This window comes from Bos javanicus, chromosome 26, assembly GCF_032452875.1.
Source record: "Bos javanicus breed banteng chromosome 26, ARS-OSU_banteng_1.0, whole genome shotgun sequence".
Classification (NCBI taxonomy): Eukaryota; Metazoa; Chordata; class Mammalia; order Artiodactyla; family Bovidae; genus Bos; species Bos javanicus.
This window is the reverse complement of record NC_083893.1, coordinates 49,594,862-49,613,172: the sequence shown is the minus strand read 5'-3', so window position 1 is coordinate 49,613,172 and position 18,311 is coordinate 49,594,862. Positions and strand designations below refer to the sequence as shown.

General features: G+C 50.7%; 1 protein-coding gene across 1 annotated transcript in view; it reads left to right on the top strand.

The window, feature by feature from the left end:
* The window catches only part of TCERG1L (transcription elongation regulator 1 like), a 196,235-nt gene that overhangs the window by 37,196 nt on the left and 140,728 nt on the right, over positions 1-18,311 (top strand). Inside the window, exon 4 of the mRNA XM_061403870.1 lies at positions 3,356-3,541. Within this exon, the coding sequence (XP_061259854.1) occupies positions 3,356-3,541 (186 nt within the window). The remainder of the gene's footprint in view (positions 1-3,355; positions 3,542-18,311) is intronic.

Sequence of the window (18,311 nt, the reverse complement as noted above, 5' to 3'; positions counted from 1 at the left end):
GAATGTCTGAAACCCAGAGCACTGACGCCAAGTGCGGATGGGCTGTGGGGCAACGTGAGCTCTGCTTCATGGCTGGTGGGGAGTGAAAAGGTGCAGCTGCTTTGCCGGACAGTCTGGCAGTTTCTTATAAAGCAAAAGGTGTCTTACTGTGTGACCCAGCAGTCACATTCCTTGATATTTACCCAAATGAGTTGAGAACTCATGTCCAAACAAAAACATGCACACAAACATTTGCAACAGTTTTATTCGTAATGTTAAATACTTAAAAACAACCAGGAAAGCCTTCAGCAGGTGAATGGGTGAACTGTGGTATATCCATACAGTGGAATATTACTCAGTAATAAAAGGAAATGAGCCCTCTAGCCACGAAAAGACATAGGGGACTTTAAATACAAACAGACACACTTGGGAGATATAGCGGGTTTGGTTCCCGACCACTGCAATAAAAGAAATACAGCAATAAAGCAACGTTTTGGCTTCCAAATGCATACAAACAATATCTTTGCATTATCCTACAGCCCATTAAGTGTGCAATAGCATTATGTGTAAAACAGCATACATTCCTTAATTAAAAAGTACCTTATTGCTAATAACTGCTGACCGTCATCTGAGCCTTCAGCAGGTTGTGGCCTTTTTGCTGGAGGAACTTGTGTGATGCTGACGGCTGTTGGCTGATCAGGGTGATGTTGCCAAAGCTTGGGGTGGCAGCAGCCATTTATTCAAATAATACAGCAGTGAATTTGCCGCATAAGTTTATTTCTTCTCAAGAATGACTTCTCTTTTGCCTGCAGTGTCATCTGATAGCATTTTACTCACAGTAGACCTTCTTTCAAAACTTGAGTCAGTGCTCCCGAACCTTCTCACTGCTTATTCCGCTAAGTGTATGCGATAGTCAACATGCTTTGCTGTCATTTCAGCAGTTGTTATAGCTCCTTCACCAGGTGTAGATTCCATCTCAAAGAACCGCTCTCTCTGCTCATCCTTAAGAGGCAGCTCCGTGCTCATCCATAAAGTTTAGCACAAACGTGCAACAGTTCACGCATGTCTTCAGGTGCCGCGTCTCACTCGAGTTCTCCCGCTCTTTCCACAACATCTGCGGTTCCCTCCCTACTGCCCTCAAAGTCGCCCACGAGGCTTGGAATCAACTTCATCTAAACTCCTGTTAAGGTTGATGGTTTGATCTCTTCCCAGGAATCTTAGATATTCTTAATGACATTTTGAATGGCGAATCCTTTGCAGAAGGCTTTCAGTTGACTTTCCCCAGATCCACCAGAGAAATCATCATGTATGGCAGCTATAGCCTTCTGAGGGGCTTTCCAGGTGGATCGGTGGTAAAGAATTTAGCTCTCGATGCAGAAGACAGGTTCAATCCCTGGGTCAGCAAGATCCTCTTGAAGAAGAAATGGCAACCCACTCGAGTATTATTGCCTGGGAAATCCCATGGATAGAGGAGCCTGGTGGCCGCAGTCCATGGGGTTGCAAAGAATCAGACACAGCTGAGCATGCAGCAGCAGCTTTATGAAATGCAATTCTTACATAATAAGACTTAGAAGTCCAAATGACTCCTGTGTCCATGGGCTGTAGAATGGATGCTGCATTAGCAGGCATGAGAATATTAATGTCCTGTCTGTCAAAGTTCCTGGGTGACCAGGAGCATTGTCAATGAGCAGTAATATTTTGAAATAAATCTGTTTTTTTTTTTTTCCTGAGAAGTAGGTCTCAGCAGTGGGCTTCAAATGTTTAGTAAGCCTGTTGTAAAGAGATGTGATATTGCTATCCTGTTTGTAGAGCACAGGAGGGTAGATTTAGCATAATGCTTAAGGGCCCTGGGATTTTTGGAATGGTGAATGTATTGGCTTCAACTTAAAGTTAGGGGCTAGCTGCGATAGCCCCTAACAAGAGAGTCGGCCTGCCCTTTGAAGCTTTGAAGCATTGACTTCTCATCTCTAGCTAAGAAAGTCCTAGATGCCATCTTCTTTCAATAGAAGGCTGTTTTGCCTACATTAAAAATACATTATTTAGTATAGTCATCTTCATGAGTTATCTTAGCTAGATCTTCTGAATAACTTGCTGCAGCTTCTACAGCAACACTTTTAATTGCCTTCAAGAACGTTTCCTTTGCTTTCAGTTCAGCTCAGTTCAGTCACTTAGACATGTCCGACTCTTTGCAACCCCATGAATTGTAGCATGCCAGGCCTCCCTGTCCATCACCAACTCCCGGGGTTCACTCAGACTCATGTCCATCGAGTCAGTGATGCCATCCAGCCGTCTCATCCTCCGTCGTCCCCTTCTCCTCCTGCCCCCAATCCCTCCCAGCATCAGGGTCTTTTCCAATGAGTCAACTCTTCGCATGAGGTGGCCAAAGTACTGGAGTTTCAGCTTTAGCATCATTCCTTCCAAAGAAATCCCAGGGCTGATCTCCTTTAGGATGGCCTGGTTGGACCTCCTTGCAGTCCAAGGGACTCTCAAGAGTCTTCTCCAACACCACAGTTCAAAAGCATCAGTTCTTCACACCTTGACGAATGGTGCAAGAGGCCTTGCTTTCAACCCATCTCAGCTTCTGACATGTCTTCCTCATTGTGTTCAGTCATTTCTGGCTTGTGGAGATGAACAGGCAGAGCACACAGGGTTTTTAGTTCTGCCTTTGATGAAACTTGTAGAATGTACAGCACGAACGGTGAACCGTAATGTAAATATAGACTTGGGGTCATAACGTATCAGTGTTGGTTCATGAATGTAGCACCCGATCCAAGCGGGTGATAAGAGGGAAGTATGTGGGAATTCTCTGTACTTTCTGCTCAAGTTGTCTGTAACTCTAAACCTGCTTTATAAAAAATTAAATTTAAAAAGTCTGTGAATGCCATCACAGCACACTTGGAAAATACAGAAAGACAGAAATGAACAGAAACGCAGGAATCTGGCATCAAGTGTGCCCTTTGCTATTCAAAGTGTGAGACGTGCAGCTCTGTCCCTGAGACCAAGAACATGCTTGGCATCTATTCAACCAAGTGAAGACTGGTTGACCTAGCGGCTGTGTAGAAATGGAGGTGAGCGTGTAAGAGGCTTTGTTTACTGACCCTCATACTGTGAGCGGCAGCAAAGTGCCTTCTGTCTAAGGCAGGCTTGTCCTCTGGAGACTGTGGCCCTGAGGGCACACAGCTCTGTGCACAGGTGGCATCTGGGCGGGTTGAGAGCTCATCACACTTATTTCAGGGACAGTGGCCAGGTCATGGGCTTCCAAGAAAGGGGTCACCACACTCTTGTTTTCTTGGTGCTCACATGCTCCGTAATGAAATGGCATTATCTGCGGTGGACGCTGGGCACCCTGTGCTGACCTCCCTGTCCCCCTCTGCAGGTGGTTGTCACAGCAGCCTTAGGCCCCTGGGCAGCGGCCCCACCGTGGCCGTCGCAGCCGCCGCCACAGCCGTGGTCTCCATGGATCCTGAGGGGCTCGGGGGCCCGGCCCCCTCCAGGGTGCAGCCCTGCCACTTGCTGACCCTGGCGCCCATCAGAATGCCCTTGCGGACCGCACCCTTCCCCGGTAAGTACCCAGCCCCGTCTCTCCGAGCCATGGGCTGGCGAGAGTCCACAGCATGGCAGCCCAGGTGGGGCCCTGCTGGCCTCCAGGTCCATGGTTCCCTGGGTTCTGGTGCTGGGCGCACTGGGGAGGGATTCCCGGGTGTGCTCATCCTCAGACCACCCATGGACCTCAGTCCCACTGACCAAGGCTGCGTGGGTCAGTGGGTCAACCTGGGCATTTCCTGCCATGAAACAGTGTCAAGTTTCCATTTGAAGAAAGGAGGCACGCCTTTACTTACTCTTCATGGGAATGTTACACATAACAGAGAAATATCTAATTGTCTGAGGCAGAACTTGGAAGAAAGCACAGGCAATGTGCTGGAAAAGAACCATGCATCCGAGTTAATGAAATGAAAAAGTACACAGCGCAGACTCGCCTGGGGCTCTCCCTGAGCCGTCCCTCCTGGGCTGGCCCGGGCCTGCTATGAGCACGAGGGGTGGGTCCCCCATCACGGCAGGGCCTGTGCAGGGGCCCACCAAAGGCCGTGGCCGGGCGCCAAGGGGGCACCAAGGCTCTGAGTCCGCCGTGCAGTGGGCCTGCTGTTCGAAGTCCTCGGGGCCGAGGCGGGGCTGGCGGACACGGGTGTTGTGAGCTGAGGTGCAGGATGAGGGTCTCAGGAAGGAGAGGGATGAGGATGAGGGAGCTGGAGTGCCTGGTCCTGGACTGGTTGTCCTCAGCTTGCACATGCGTGCCTGCTCACTGTCACCAGCAGGCGTGTGCCCCGGCCATCCTGGCGAGTGCATGTTTGGGTCGGTCCTTAAATGTCACAAAAGCAGGGTTGATCTGGAGGACACTTAGCAAGTGCTGGAGTCTTGTGAGTTAGTACTATCTATTGGAGTTCTAGTTTTTCACATGATACAGTAAGACTTGGATAGAAATTCTGTGGGATTATTGATTCTATACCAGAGTTAATCCTAGAATTGTATACTAGTATAGTTTCATTGTGTGTTTAATTGCTAAGTCGTGTCCAAGTCTTTGCGACCTCGTGGACTGTAGCCTGCCAGGCTCCTCTGTCTGTGGGTTTCCCAGGCAAGAGTACTGGAGTGGGTTGCCATTTCCTTCTCCAGGGTTATATCATTGATGGCTCTGTTATCAGTGACAGAGACACCACTGGATTGTGATACACACACACACACACAAAAATGCATCTTTGTGGGAGAACTAGAGATAACCTGGTTTCATTACTTCCAGACCGGGGAGTGTTACTGGCTTTCTGGGCTTGTTCCTAGTGTAAGTGCTGTGGTCTTCTCAACACTGGGCCTGGGCATGCATGTTTCTGTGTTAATTTGGTAAATTAGTTGGTCAATAGAAAGTTGTATTCTCAAGAACAGCATGTCAGTGAACATGCATTCTGGGTGTGATGGGGGGAATAAATAAAACGCACAGATAATCTCTTGTGTGGAACATAATTTACAGCTGTGTCAAGATTTTGGTTAAAATCCATCAGTCCATTGGCATTTATTAAGGATGACTTACTATTTTCTGAGCAAATTAATCTTAGAAAGAACCCCAAACCAGACCCTGTGTACCCCAGGGGCAGCTTCACTCTTCATGTCTCGTGTGATTTATAAAGCGACATACTCATCGGGCGTCTTTCCGTGTTGGCATTTTATAAGGCTCTATAATCAAATGTGCCATCATGTGCGTTCAGTCAGACGAAGGCGGTATCCGTGGATCTAGAAGACTGCCGAAGTGGCTCTCAGAGCACGACGGGCCGCACTCAACAGGCGGCTGCTGAAATAGGCTCTGTGCTGAGGGCGTTGGTCCCTCTCTCCTGGAAACCCTGATAACTGCAGGGGTGGAACTGGGGCTGTCTGTCTGGGCCGATGACCTCAGCCTGGTGGGCGCCCTCTGGGCTCTTTGGCCAGTCCCAGGCATCAGTGGCGCATGCGCTTCTGCCAGGGCTGCCCCTGGAAGCGGTTCTTGGGGAAGCAGGACCAGCTGCTCCTAGTCCGGCTGCCCCGGCTCGCTCCTCTTGACGTCAGCAGAAGGCACTTGAGAGGGACTGCCCGTGCCCATGGGGAAACCCTTCCCAGTGTTTCCCTGGGGTGCTTTCTGGAAACCAAGACTTGAAAGAGACCGAGGGCAGATAGTGTGTGTCAGGGTGGGCTTTTAACCACTGTCAGCAGCCCATGGAATGAGATCCAGTGAGACTGAAGAGTGGATGGTCCTGACTCTCAATGGAGGTCTGTGCTTTCTGCTGGGAGACCCCTAACCCACTTGAGGCAGGTGAGGAGGAGGAGGGAGGGGTTTGGGAGGAAGGAGGGCTGGTGGGGGGAGGGCGACTGAGGGGACCGAGTGGCATTGCCAGCAAAGGTTTCAGAGCCTCAGAGGATCACCTCCCCGTGAAGACTGCTCCGTATTCAAATTGATTTTAATATGAATTCATTTGGCTGTGTTGGGTCTCAGTTGTAGCACGTAGACTCCTCTGCGGCGCCTGCGCTGTCTTTTGAATTGATGCTTTTCAACTGTGGTGTTGGAGAAGACTCCTGAGAGTCCCTTGGACTGCAAGGAGATCCAACCAGTCCATCCTAAAGGAGATCAGCCCTGGGTGTTCATTGGAAGGACTGATGCTGAAGCTGAAACTCCAATACTTCAGCCACATGATGCTGAACTGGACTGGGATGTCTAGCCATGGCTCTTGGGGGCCAGAGCACAGGGCTCAGTACTTGCAGGGCACGGGCTTCGTTGCTCTACATCATGTGCCATCTAGTTCCCCGACCAGGGATCAGTCCTGTATTCCCTGCACTGGAAGTTGGATTCGTACCCACTAGACCACCAGGGAAGTCACAGAAGTGTGTAAACTTCAATGTATCTACAGTTGAGTGACCTGTTTCTATTTAGAAGATAATTCCGTTTTAGATAAATGATTTAGACTATTTTATTTGTGCCCTTGGCTTGGTAGTAAAAGCCTGATAACCTCAGGAGGCCTGTGTGGTTTAGCTGTGTGATTCTCAGCGGAGGGAAGCTTGCTCCCAGGGACTCTCACCCACGGCCAGAAGTGCTCTTTGTTTGTTGAGACCTGGTGGTTGTTGCTGGTGTAGAGACCAGGGAGTCAGCTACACATGTGACATTCTGAGATAGCCCCATGGGAAGGATAATCTGGCCCCAGATGTTAGAGGTGCCTCCATGGAGGAGGCCTAGTTCATGGTCTAGATGTCCGCCTACCTGGTGGAGACCAGGATCAGTGTGTGAAGAAGCTCCCTGGAGAGTTCTGATCCAGTAACCGAAGGACCCAAAAGAAGGCTTGGTGCTGGAAAGAAGATCAGCCACGAGCACCACTGAATGATATGCCTTGGTCATGGTTTAGGATTTCAAATAAGATACCCTAGAGAACCCTTGACCCATTCCAATTCAGTTCAAAAGCAGGTTTTCTCTTCGAGAGCCTTGCTGGCACGTGCAGCCAAGTTAGTCCTTGCCACTGCTCTTCTGGACGACCCCGCGCGCCCCGGGGTCTCCCACTGGCTCACGTCAGTCTGTGCGGTCGCCGCCCCCCTGCCCAGCCTGGGAGTCACCTGCTGGCAGGACATGTTGTCCCCTCCCTGCCTGCCCTGAAGCACCATCCAAGACTAACCCTCCAGCAATTGCCTGGACCTCAGCGTCCGTTCTCCATGGGATGAATACGGACTCTTCCACTTGTTCACGTGATTGCTGTAATTTCTGACGCCGTCTCTCTCATGCTTGCTCCTGAATCAGGGGTGAGGTCAGGGAAAGGGTGGGAAGAGGAGGGCTCACCTGGAGAGACCTCACTGGAGGACACTCAGACGTGGGCGGGCAGCTGGTTAAAGAGGGTCAGCAGACGGGGAGGGCTGGCTGCCCTTCTTTTCATTTCCTTCCAGCGGGTCTCAGCTAACACGCTTCGCCTTATTCCCAACTGTTCCTGAAGCCTTGGAATTTTCAGGTTGAGAAAGGAACGTGTTCAGGGAAAAGCATGCCTTGTATCCTATATTTTAGTTTTTAAGGAGAAGGTGGAGTTTGTCAGGGGAGAACTGAAGCTGTGCCAGAGGATCCGCGGGGAGGACCTGCTTCCTGGCCCTCTCCGGGGGGGCCTCTCCGGGGGGGCCTGACCTGCACCCCTCGGCGGACCCCTCGATGTTACAGCGGGGTGTGAAGTGGGCACCCACCGTAGGGAGGGTAAAACCACCTTGCCACACCAGCGTCTGCTCCTGTCTGATGAAACAGTGATCCTTTTTAAGAATGACGGCAGCTATTTTTAAGACTTCTCCCCCCATTCCGTGAGCGTTCAAGTGAAAATGGCAGCGCGTGAGTGGCCACCACGGTCTCTGGTTCAGCAAGTGACTGGTGAACACAGCCGTTAGTGTGCCATCTGCCTCGGAAGCCATTTACCACCTGTTCTTTTGCTTCCAGAGCCATTTCATGGTCTAAATTTAACATTTTGTCCTGCCACAGAACAGCTGGGAAGTGACTCTTCTTTTCTCTGTCAGGAACTTACCAGCCAGGCTGTATAACCAGGCAGCAAAGTCGCCAAGCCAGACAGTCCTCGTGGCCTCTGCGGAGCCGTCCGCCTGTCGCATCAGCAGAATCCGCGGCTGCCGAACCAGGCTGTGTAACCACAGTAACCCAGCCGTCTGGGCATGCAGCCTCTTCTCTTTCTACCCGGGAGTTGTTTCCTCCTCCACTCTAATCAAACATGTCATAATACATATTAACATTTTAGAGGTTTGTAGAGGCAGAAATACCGCTGCAGCAGAATTACTCACACCCCAGAGTGCCGGAGACTCAGCTGGCTTCCGTGAGAAAGACATATGTGTTTTTAATGGGGAGAATGAGCCGCTTTTAGGAGAAAACTTACTGGATTTACACAGACAAGAGAGGACTTTGTCTAGTTTGTTACCCACACGTGAACTCATGTTATGGATGAAGATAAAACTCGTCAAGCAGGTGTTAAGACGTTTGGGCCACATCGAGTGCAGAATTTTCTCAGTGCAGATCCAGCTGTGAACCCTTCCTATCGACAAGCCAGCCTGTTTTAGGTGATCCATCTAGAAAACTCCCCTGGGACCTACCTGGCGCCACCTTCCCTGAGGAGCTCCCGTCACTCGAGATGCACTTGCCATCCACACTGTTAGCTCCAGCTCACTCTTCCTTTGAAAAGAACTGGCAATCCGGCCTGCACACAAAAACATGTCTATGTTTATGCCAAGTATAAAGAACGCTGATACAACAGACCCCCCAGTACCTCCCTCTGAGCCCAAAAATAGCCGTTTCCATACCCCAGCATCCCTGGGAGCCGTGACCCTCCCCAGGAATAATTATCTCCTGAATAGGGGCCCATCACCGCTGTGCTGTTTTTCAGAAGCATGTTTACGTATAAGCATTATTTCTAACAATGTGTTTCCGGGTTTAGGCGCTTTCTGAATTTCACATAAATGTAATCACAGTTCGTGCATCCTCCTGTGATTGCCTTTTTTGCTCAAAATGATGTGGCGTTTTGTTGTTGTTGTTTTTCTGTAAAGTCCCTGCCGGTGCTGGCAGCTGCAGTGCAGTCACGCTCACTGTGGTGTCGTGTTTACTGGTCTGTGTGAGTCCACACGAGTTCTCTCCGCTGTGGGAGGTGTCGGGCCAGCTGCCCCCTTTCCTCTGGAAGCCTTTACCGCTCCTTCTGAGAGTCCTTCCGGGTTGGGAGGGGCGTCTTTGCACAGACCTGTAGAGCCCAGGAGTGCAGGGCCCTGCTCTCTGCCGTGTCCCAAGTGCGCTTATCCCGTCGCTGTTGTTCAGCTGCTAAGTCACGCCTGACCCCGAGACCCCATGGACTGCAGCATGCCAAGCTCCCCTGTCCTTCACTGTCTCCAGGAGTCTGCTCAGATTCACGACCACTGAATCGGTCGGTGACACTATCCAATCATCTCATCCTCTGTTGTCCCCTTCTCCTCCCGCCTTCAATCTTTCCCAGCATCAGGGCCTTTTCCAATTCGTCAGTTCTTTGCATCAGGTGGCCAAAGTATTGGAGCTTCAGCTTCAACATTAGTCCTTCCAATGAATATTTCAGGGTTGATTTCCTTCAGGATTGACTGGTTGGATCTCCTTGCAGTCCAAGGGACTCTCAAGAGTCTTCTCCAGCACCACAGTTCAAAAGCATCAATTCTTTGGCGCTCAGCTTTCTTTATGGTCCAACTCTCACATCCATACATGACCACAGGAAAAACCACAGCCTTGACTACACAGACCTTTGTGGGCAGAGTGATGTCTCTGCTTTTTAATGTGCTGTCTACTCGTTCTCCCTAATTCATAAATTCCGCTCAACTTGCCCATTTTCTGTGCCCTGGACCCAGACTCATCCTTGGTCTTCCTTCTACCTGAAGCCTCACATCCACCCACTGGCATCATAGTCCCTCCCAACCTGCTCCCCACGTCTGACTTCCTCATCCAAACCCACACGACCTCCCAGCTGAGACTGCTGCCCCAACCCCTCTGCTTCCACACGTCTCTGTCGGACACTCTCCCCACAGGAGCCAGCGTTCAGGTCTCAAAATGTGCATGAGACCAAGCCTTCCTCTGCTCAGGACCCTGGTGACTGTCTCCCATGCAGCTCAGTACAAGCCCCAGGCTTCTCTCCGGAGTCTCTGGAGCCCCCGTTGTGACTGCAGCCTGTGCTTTTGCTACTGCTCCTCCCAATCTCTGCTTTCCTGCTGAGCCTCAGACACCTCAAGCCTGGCTGCCTCGGGGCCTTTGCACCGGCCGTTCCCCGTTCAAGGCTCTCCTCCACCGTTCAGGCTCAGCTGAGGTGCGGTCCTGCCGTCTCATCCCGAAGGACCCTCAGGAATCAACTCCTTCTTGACTCACCTGTTCACTTCCCCTGAAGCATTTCTCATTGTCTGGAATTAGCTCCATCTCTGTTTCCGGCTTCTTTCTCTCTGCTGCCCTCCACCCACTGGATGGGAGACCAGGATAACAGACAAGTGAGCCTGGAACTCAACCCCCTTTCTGAGGGCCTGCCCTTTCTTTTGTAGGCATCACCATCCGTGACTCCCGCCACTGGTCCCACCCACCTGCCACAGTTCACATTCAGCCATAGAGCCATTGAGCTGGAACATGTGGCCTGATGACCAGGGCTGTGGCCAGGCTCCTGGGGCTGCAGGGACGTTGACCAGCCCAGGCAGACAGCCCAGGCACACTCACAAGCGTGATGCATGTTGTCCGATTCCTGGGGCAGGGAGGGGGCTGGGTGAGCTCTTCGGGGCTGGGGAAGGGCATTTTTAGAAGAGAGCCCCGAAGGACTAAGAAGATTAGCTTGGTCTGCAGAAGGAAGAAGGAGCCCGATGGTTGTGGCTTTAATGGAGCGCATCCTTAAGAGGCTTGGTTGCTGCGCTAGGTCCTGTTGCCACAGTCACAGATAAGACAAGAGCCTTGTCTTGGCAAGTTTGCTGTAACAAGAGCAGCAGCCCCCTCCCGGGCTGGGCCATCTCTTCTGACCTGTGATGAGATCGCCTTGGAAACAGTATCCCAGCAAGTGGTGGAGGGTGTGGGAGGGGACGCAGTGGCTGGATGTGCACTCACTGGAGACCATGGTCCAGGAAGCCCCTGGGAGCATCTTCAGGCCCAAACAGACCCCTCTGTTGGGCCAGCAAGATGAAGGCCACGAAGAGACTGTCTGGGGGGAGGGTGGGCCTGTGCTTACCGCTGGCCCGAGTCAGGGAGGGAGCTGGCCTTCTGCCCCTGGTGCCGAAACTTCGGCAGCCCGTGGGACGGTGGTTGAACAAGCATCCTCAAGGCGCCTGGTCCTCTGGCAGCTCCAGCTGTGGAGAAGAGCTCAGGAAGGGCAAGGATGCCTCAAAGGCCAGTGTCCATACAGCCTGAGATGCTGGCTCACGTGAATAAGAAGTGAGCCTGGAGGAAAACATAGGCAAAACACTCTCTGATGTAAATCACAGCAGGATCCTCTATGACTCACCTCTAAGAGTAATGGAAATGAAAGCAAAAATAAACAAATGGAACCTAAAAAAAATGGGACCTAATTAACCTTAAAAGCTTTTGCACAACAAAGGAAACTATAAGCAAGGTGAAAAGACAGCATTCAGAATGGGAGAAAATAATAGCAAATGAAGCAACTGACAAAGAATTAATCTCAAAAATATACAAGCAGCTCATGCAGCTCAATACCAGAAAAATAAATGACCCAATCAAAAAAGGGGCCAAAGAACTAAACAGACATTTCTCCAAAGAAGGCATACAGATGGCTAACAAACACATGACAAGATGCTCAATATTACTAATTATCAGATAAATGCAAATCGAAACCACAATGAGATATCATCACATGCCAGTCAGAATGGTTGCTATCAAAAAATCTACAACAATAAATGCTGGAGAGAGTGCAGAGGAAAGGGAACCCTCTTACACTGCTGGTGGGAATGCAAACTAGTACAGCCACTGTAGATCTGATAGACAGAGTACCTACTGAACTATGGATGGAGGTTCCTGACATTGTCCAGGAGACAGGGAGCAAGACCATCCCCAAGAAAAAGAATGCAAAAAAGCAAAATGGCTGTCTGAGGAGGCCTTACAAATCCTGTGAAAAAAAGAGAAGTGAAAAGCAAAGGAGAAAAGGAAAGATATACCCATTTGAATGCAGAGTTCCAAAGAATAGCAAGAGATAAGAAAGCCTTCCTCAGTGATCAATGCAAAGAAAGAGGAAAACAACAGAATGGGAAAGACTAGAGATCTCTTCAAGAAAATTAAAGATACCAGGGAAACATTTCATGCAAAGATGGGCTCAATAAAGGACAGAAATGATATGGACCTAACAGAAGCAGACAATATTAAGAAGAGGTGGCAACAATACACAGAAGAACTGTACAGAAAAGATCTTCAAGACCGAGATAATCACGATGGTGTGATCACTCACCTAGAGCCAGACATCCTTGAATGTGAAATCAAGAGGACCTTAGGAAGCATCACTATGAACAAAGCTAGTGGTGGTGATGAAATTCCAGTTGAGCTATTTCAAATCCTAAAAGATGATGCTGTGAAAGTTCTACACTCAATATGCCAGCAAATTAACTCAGCAGTGTGGCCACAGGACTGGAAAAGGTCAGTTTTCATTCCAGCCCCAAAGAAAGGCAATGCCAAAGAATGCTCAAACTACCGCACAATTGCACTCATCTCACATGCTGGTAAAGTAATGCTCAAAATTCTCCAAGCCAGGCTTCAGTAATACGTGAACCATGAACTTCCAGATGTTCAAGCTGGTTTTAGAAAAGGCAGAAGAACCAGATATCAAATTGCCAACATCCCCTGGATCATGGAAAAAGCAAAAAAGTTCCAGAAAAACATCTATTTCTGCTTTATTGACTATGCCAAAGCCTTTGACTGTGTGGATCACAACAAACTGTGGAAAATTCTGAAAGAGATGGGAATACCAGACCACCTTACCTGCCTCTTGAAAAACATGTATGCAGGTCAGGAAGCAACAGTTAGAACTGGACATGGAACAACAGACTGTTTCCAAAGAGGAAAAGGAGTATGTCAAGGCTGTATATTGTCAATCTGCTTATTTAACTTATATGCAGAGTACATCATGAGAAATGCTGGGCTGGAGGAAGCACAAGCTGGAATCAAGATTGCTGGGAGAAATATCAATAACCTCAGATATGCAGATGACACCACCCTTATGGCAGAAAGTGAAGAAGAACTAAAAAGCCTCTTGATGAAAGTGAAAGAGGAGACTGAAAAAGTTGGCTTAAAGCTCAACATTCAGAAAACGAAGATCATGGCATCCGATCCCATCACTTCATGGGAAATAGATGGGGAAACAGTGGAAACAATGGCAGACTTTATTTTTGGGGGGCTCCAAAATCACTGTAGATGGTGACTGCAGCCATGAAATTAAAAGATGCTTACTCCTTGGAAGAAAAGTTATGACCAACCTAGATGGCATATTAAAAAGCAGAGACATTACTTTGCCAACAAAGGTCTGTGTAGTTAAGGCTATGGTTTTTCCAGTAGTCGTGTATGGATATGAGAGTGGGACTATAAAGAAAGCTGAGCATCAAAGAATTGATGCTTTTGAACTGTGGTGTTGGAGAAGACTCTTGAGAGTCCCTTGGACTGCAAGGAGATCCAACCAGTCCATCCTGAAGGAAATCAACCCTGAATATTCATTGGCATGACTAATCCTGAAACTGAAGCTCCAATACTTTGGCCACCTGATGCGAAGAGCTGGCTCATTTGAAAAGACCCTGATGCTGGGAAAGATTGAGAGCAGGAGGAGAAGGGGACAACAGAAGATGAGATGGTTGGATGGCATCACTGACTCAATGGACGTAAGTTTGAGTAAACTCTGGGAGTGGTGATGGACAGGGAGGCCTGGCTGCGGTCCATGGGGTTGGACAAAGAGCCGGACACGACTGAGCGACTGAACTGAACTGAACACCACTATGGAGATTCTTTAAAAAACTGGAAATAGAACTGCCATAGGACCCCACAATCCCACTGCTGGGCATACACACCGCCGAAACCAGAATTGAAAGAGACACGTGTACTCCAGTGTTCACTGCAGCACTGTTTACAATAGCCAGGACATGGAAGCAACCTAGATGTCCATCAGCAGACGAATGGATAAGAAAATTGTGGTACATATACACAATGGATTATTACTCAGCTATTAAAAAGAATGCATTTGAATCAGTTCTAATGAGGTGGATGAAACTGGAGCCGATTATACAGAGTGAAGTAAGTCAGAAAGAAATATATGAACATAGTATATTAATGCATATATATAGAATTTAGAAAAATGATAATGATGACCCTATATGTGAGACAGCCAAAGAGACACAGATGTAAAGAATAGACTTTTGGACTCTGTGGGAGAAGGCGAGGGTGGGATGATTTGAGAGAATAGCATTGAAACATGTATATTATCACATGTGAAATAGATCGCCAGCCTAGGTTTGATGCATGAGACAGGACGCTCAGGGCTCGTGCACTGGGACAACCCTGAGGGACGCGATGGGAAGGGAGGTGCGACGGGGATTCAGGGTGGGGATTCAGAATGTACACATTCAGCCACATGTACACCCGTGGCTAATTCATGTGAATGTATGGCAAAAACCACCACAGTATTGTAAAGTAATTAGCCTCCAATTAAAATAAATTAATTAAAAAAATAAAAAGTTTAATAAACTAAAAAAAAAAAAAAGAAGTCAGCACTTAGGAGCCTTTAGCTAAGGGCGGTACGGGTTGTTGAATCGTCGCATTGGTAGTTTGCAGCCTGTGGATGCTGAAGTTGAGGGCCACCCTCCTTAGCGAGTAGGGCGTGAGTGCCTCGTTTCCTTGGGAGGTTGGCTCACAGCTGAGCCGTCGGCCGCTGCATGGAGCACAAGGCCAGCGTGGCTGGGAAGCAGCCCCCCTGGCGGCGTAGCTCCTACCGCTGGCCTCCCATCCCCCGAGGTGCCTGGCAGCGGCTGAGCTGGACCCTGGGTTACGAGTCGCGTCTGAGGTGCGCTCGCCACCCTGGTGTCTCCCGGGTTCTTGAGATGAGATGCGCAGGGCCTCTTTCCCGTGAGGGGCAGGGGGCTGGTGGGGGTGGGCCAGCAGCAGCGTGGAGACCCGCTCTTGCCGGGTCCAGGCTCCCCAGGCACCCCACCTCGGTGCAGGCTGGGCCCACCCAGGGAAGGGCCACAGGGCCATCTTCATGAGAAGAGGGAGGGTGCTCAGAAAGGAGAGGGGCTGGATGTCAGAGCCGCCTCCTGCAGCCTCCCTGCTGGGCTCCCTCCAGCCTGTCCCACGGCCTCTCCTCTCGCTCTGTCTGCATCCAAGACCTCACTGAAAGCCGGCTGACAGCCGACCTTGTCCACGGCGCCCGCTTTGACCGCTCGGCCCACCGCAGCTGGTGCAGCCTTCACACTCCTGTCCTGTCCTTCTCTCACTCGCCGCTTAACTGACTGTGAGCCCTGCAGTTTATGGTTCGTCTCCCCAGGCTAAGCACCCATGGGGCTGTCTCTCCCTGATCGGCACTTAGACTGGCCCCAAGGGTGTTACCTGAACAGGAGGCTCGGTGGCTAGAAGACAGGTGGGAACATCCATCGGTCAGGTGAGGCCGGACGGCTAAGATTAAATCACTCTGTAGCTTCGCCCCCTCCGTTGTCCATACAGCTTGCAGAGAACAGTCCTTTCCTGTTCTCCCCGACGTAAATACAGTCCTCCTGACCGAACAGAGGAGTGGTCCTCCTGGGTTCACTTCCTCCTGAAGCTGTTGTTCTGTCTCCTGGGCACAGCTGCTCAGCTCACGCGGGGGACGTGGGTGCTTGTGATCCCACCTGCAGCCACAGAAGGTGGCATCGGCTGTGTCCCGTTTGCTTTCTGCTGGAGACAAAGCAGCTCTTTGAACTGCTCTTAGCTGTTCAGCTGCTCCTGGAGTTCAGCATCATAGAGCATCAAAGGCAGAGGCCACGAGAAGGACTGTGCCTGGGGGCTTACCTTGAGGGGGGCTGGGAAGTCACCCCACATCACCTATCATCACGCACCCAGGTGTGGACCATGCCTGGGGGCTCACCTTGAGGGGGGCTGGGAAGTCACCCCGCATCACCTATCACCATGCACCCAGGCGTGGGCTGGGGAGGAGCCTGGACCAGCCAGGTGCCACTGGCCCCACGGGGGTGAGGGGTTCAGGGAGGGCTGGGTGGCTGAGGTGGGGGCTGAGACCAGGGATGCCAGGGGGTGAGGGGAAGGGAAGCCCATCACTTCAGGACAGAGAAACAGTTTCTGATCATCTGGAAAAGAGCTGACAAAATGGCCCGGACCCCGCCCAGCCCCAGCCTGCCCAGCCCTGGAAAGCCTCCTGCTCTCCCCTCTGGCCAGGTCAACGGGCAGCCCTTGTGGTCAAGCGTGAGGCTAAACCACAGGCCCGGGGGTGGGGCTTGGGCGCAGGGTCCAGTCCAGGGGCTTGGGCAGGTATGAGCTGCTTTCTGCAGGCAAAGCTCTCCTCAGGGAGGAGGGCCGTGTCTGAATTAGGAGTGGCCGGACAGGACTGCCCTGCACCCGGGTTCCCAGCTGCTGGCCTGACGGCCCGTGCTGTCCTGCAAAGATCAGAAAGGGAGGAGGGGGGTGTGGCTTTTGCAGCCCCCTAGACCAGCTGCTGGTGTGTGCAGGAGGGTGGTGGAGGCTGGGGTTGGGACACCAGGGCAGATGGTGAGGACTCGCGCATCCACGTTCTGACGGGATTGGGTATGTGTTAGAGTCTATTAATTAGAAAAGACCCTGGTGCCGGGAAAGACTGAAGGCAGGAGGAGAAGGGGACAACAGAGGATGAGATGGTGGATGGCATCACCCACTCAATGGGCATGGGTTTGAGCAAGCTCTGGGAGATGGTGATGGGCAGGGAGGCCTGGCACGCTGCAGCCCATGGGGTCTCAGAGAGTCAGACACGACTGAGCGATGGAACAGCAGCCATAGTTTACTAGTGTACACACGTGGAAGGAACACTCATGTACATCTGAGGCTTCTCAAGAAGGAACTGAAAGGGTGATGGCGACCAGAAGGATAGAGCGTGCTGCTGCTTCTTCTGACAAGGACCCTAGTGTTTGCCTTCCCTGGAGAGGGTGGCTCTTGTCTGGGACTTGCAGATGCTGGGCTTTAAACAGCCCTGTGGAGCTGGCTCTCAGCATCCCTGACATTTAACTGCCACACGGGCCTGGAGGACGGCTTTTCCCAGCCAGCTGTCTTCGTTTTCCTGTTTTGTAGTTGGAATGTTACATTGGCGAAGGTGACAGGGATGACCCACTCAGATCTGCTCCTGGTAATGGGCTCTGCCGGGGTGAAGCATGTAGGACCATCTGGATTTCCTTTTTTTAACCTTTTATTGGGGTGTAATTGATGCACATTGTGTGGTAGTGCCAGGTGTGCAGCAAGTGAGTCGGTTATAACACACACACGTTTCCACTCTTTCAGATTCTTTTCCTACAGAGGTCAGGCCATTACAGAGGACTGAGTAGAGTTCCCTGGGCTATACAATAGGTCCTTGTTGCTTATCTGTTTGTATATAGTAGTGTGTATATGTTCGGAGAAGGCAATGGCACCCCACTCCAGTACTCTTGCCTGGAAAATCCCATGGATAGAGGAGCCTGGTAGGCTGCAGTCCATGGGGTCGCACAGAGCTGGACACGACTGAAACGACTTAGCAGCAGCAGCAGCAGCAGTGTGTGTATGTTAATCTCAGTCTCCCAATTTATCCATCCCCTCTTCACCCCGGTAGCCATAAGCTTATTTTCTAAATTTGTGACTGTTTCTCTTTTGTAGATAAGTTCATTTGAAGTTATGTAAGTCCCTTTTTTTTGGAGTCCACACATAAGTGATACCATCTGATACTTGCCTTTCTCTGACCTACTCCACTCGGCGTGACAATCTCTAGGTCCGTCCATGTCACTGCACGCGGCCCTATTTCTCTCTTCCTGTTTTCTTTTGCGCTCAATCCAAGTGGATCTTGCTTCTCCACTCTGCTGGATTTGCTCTTATTGGGGTCACAACCTGGACTTTCCTCAACCCAAGCGTGTGTTTCCCATCCTCCAGTTACTGGCCTTTTATGGCATTTGACCAGTTAATCTTCTTCACCTCCTGACACGTCCTTGTTCCATCTGCCTCCCTGTCACCGCGAGGCTGGTTATCCTGACTCCCTGGGTGCCACCCTGCCCGCGCCCACGCTGTGTGCCTCTGGTCACCCCCAACCCCCAACCCCCGAGGGCTCTGCCCTTGGTCCTCCCTTCTCAGTCCACAC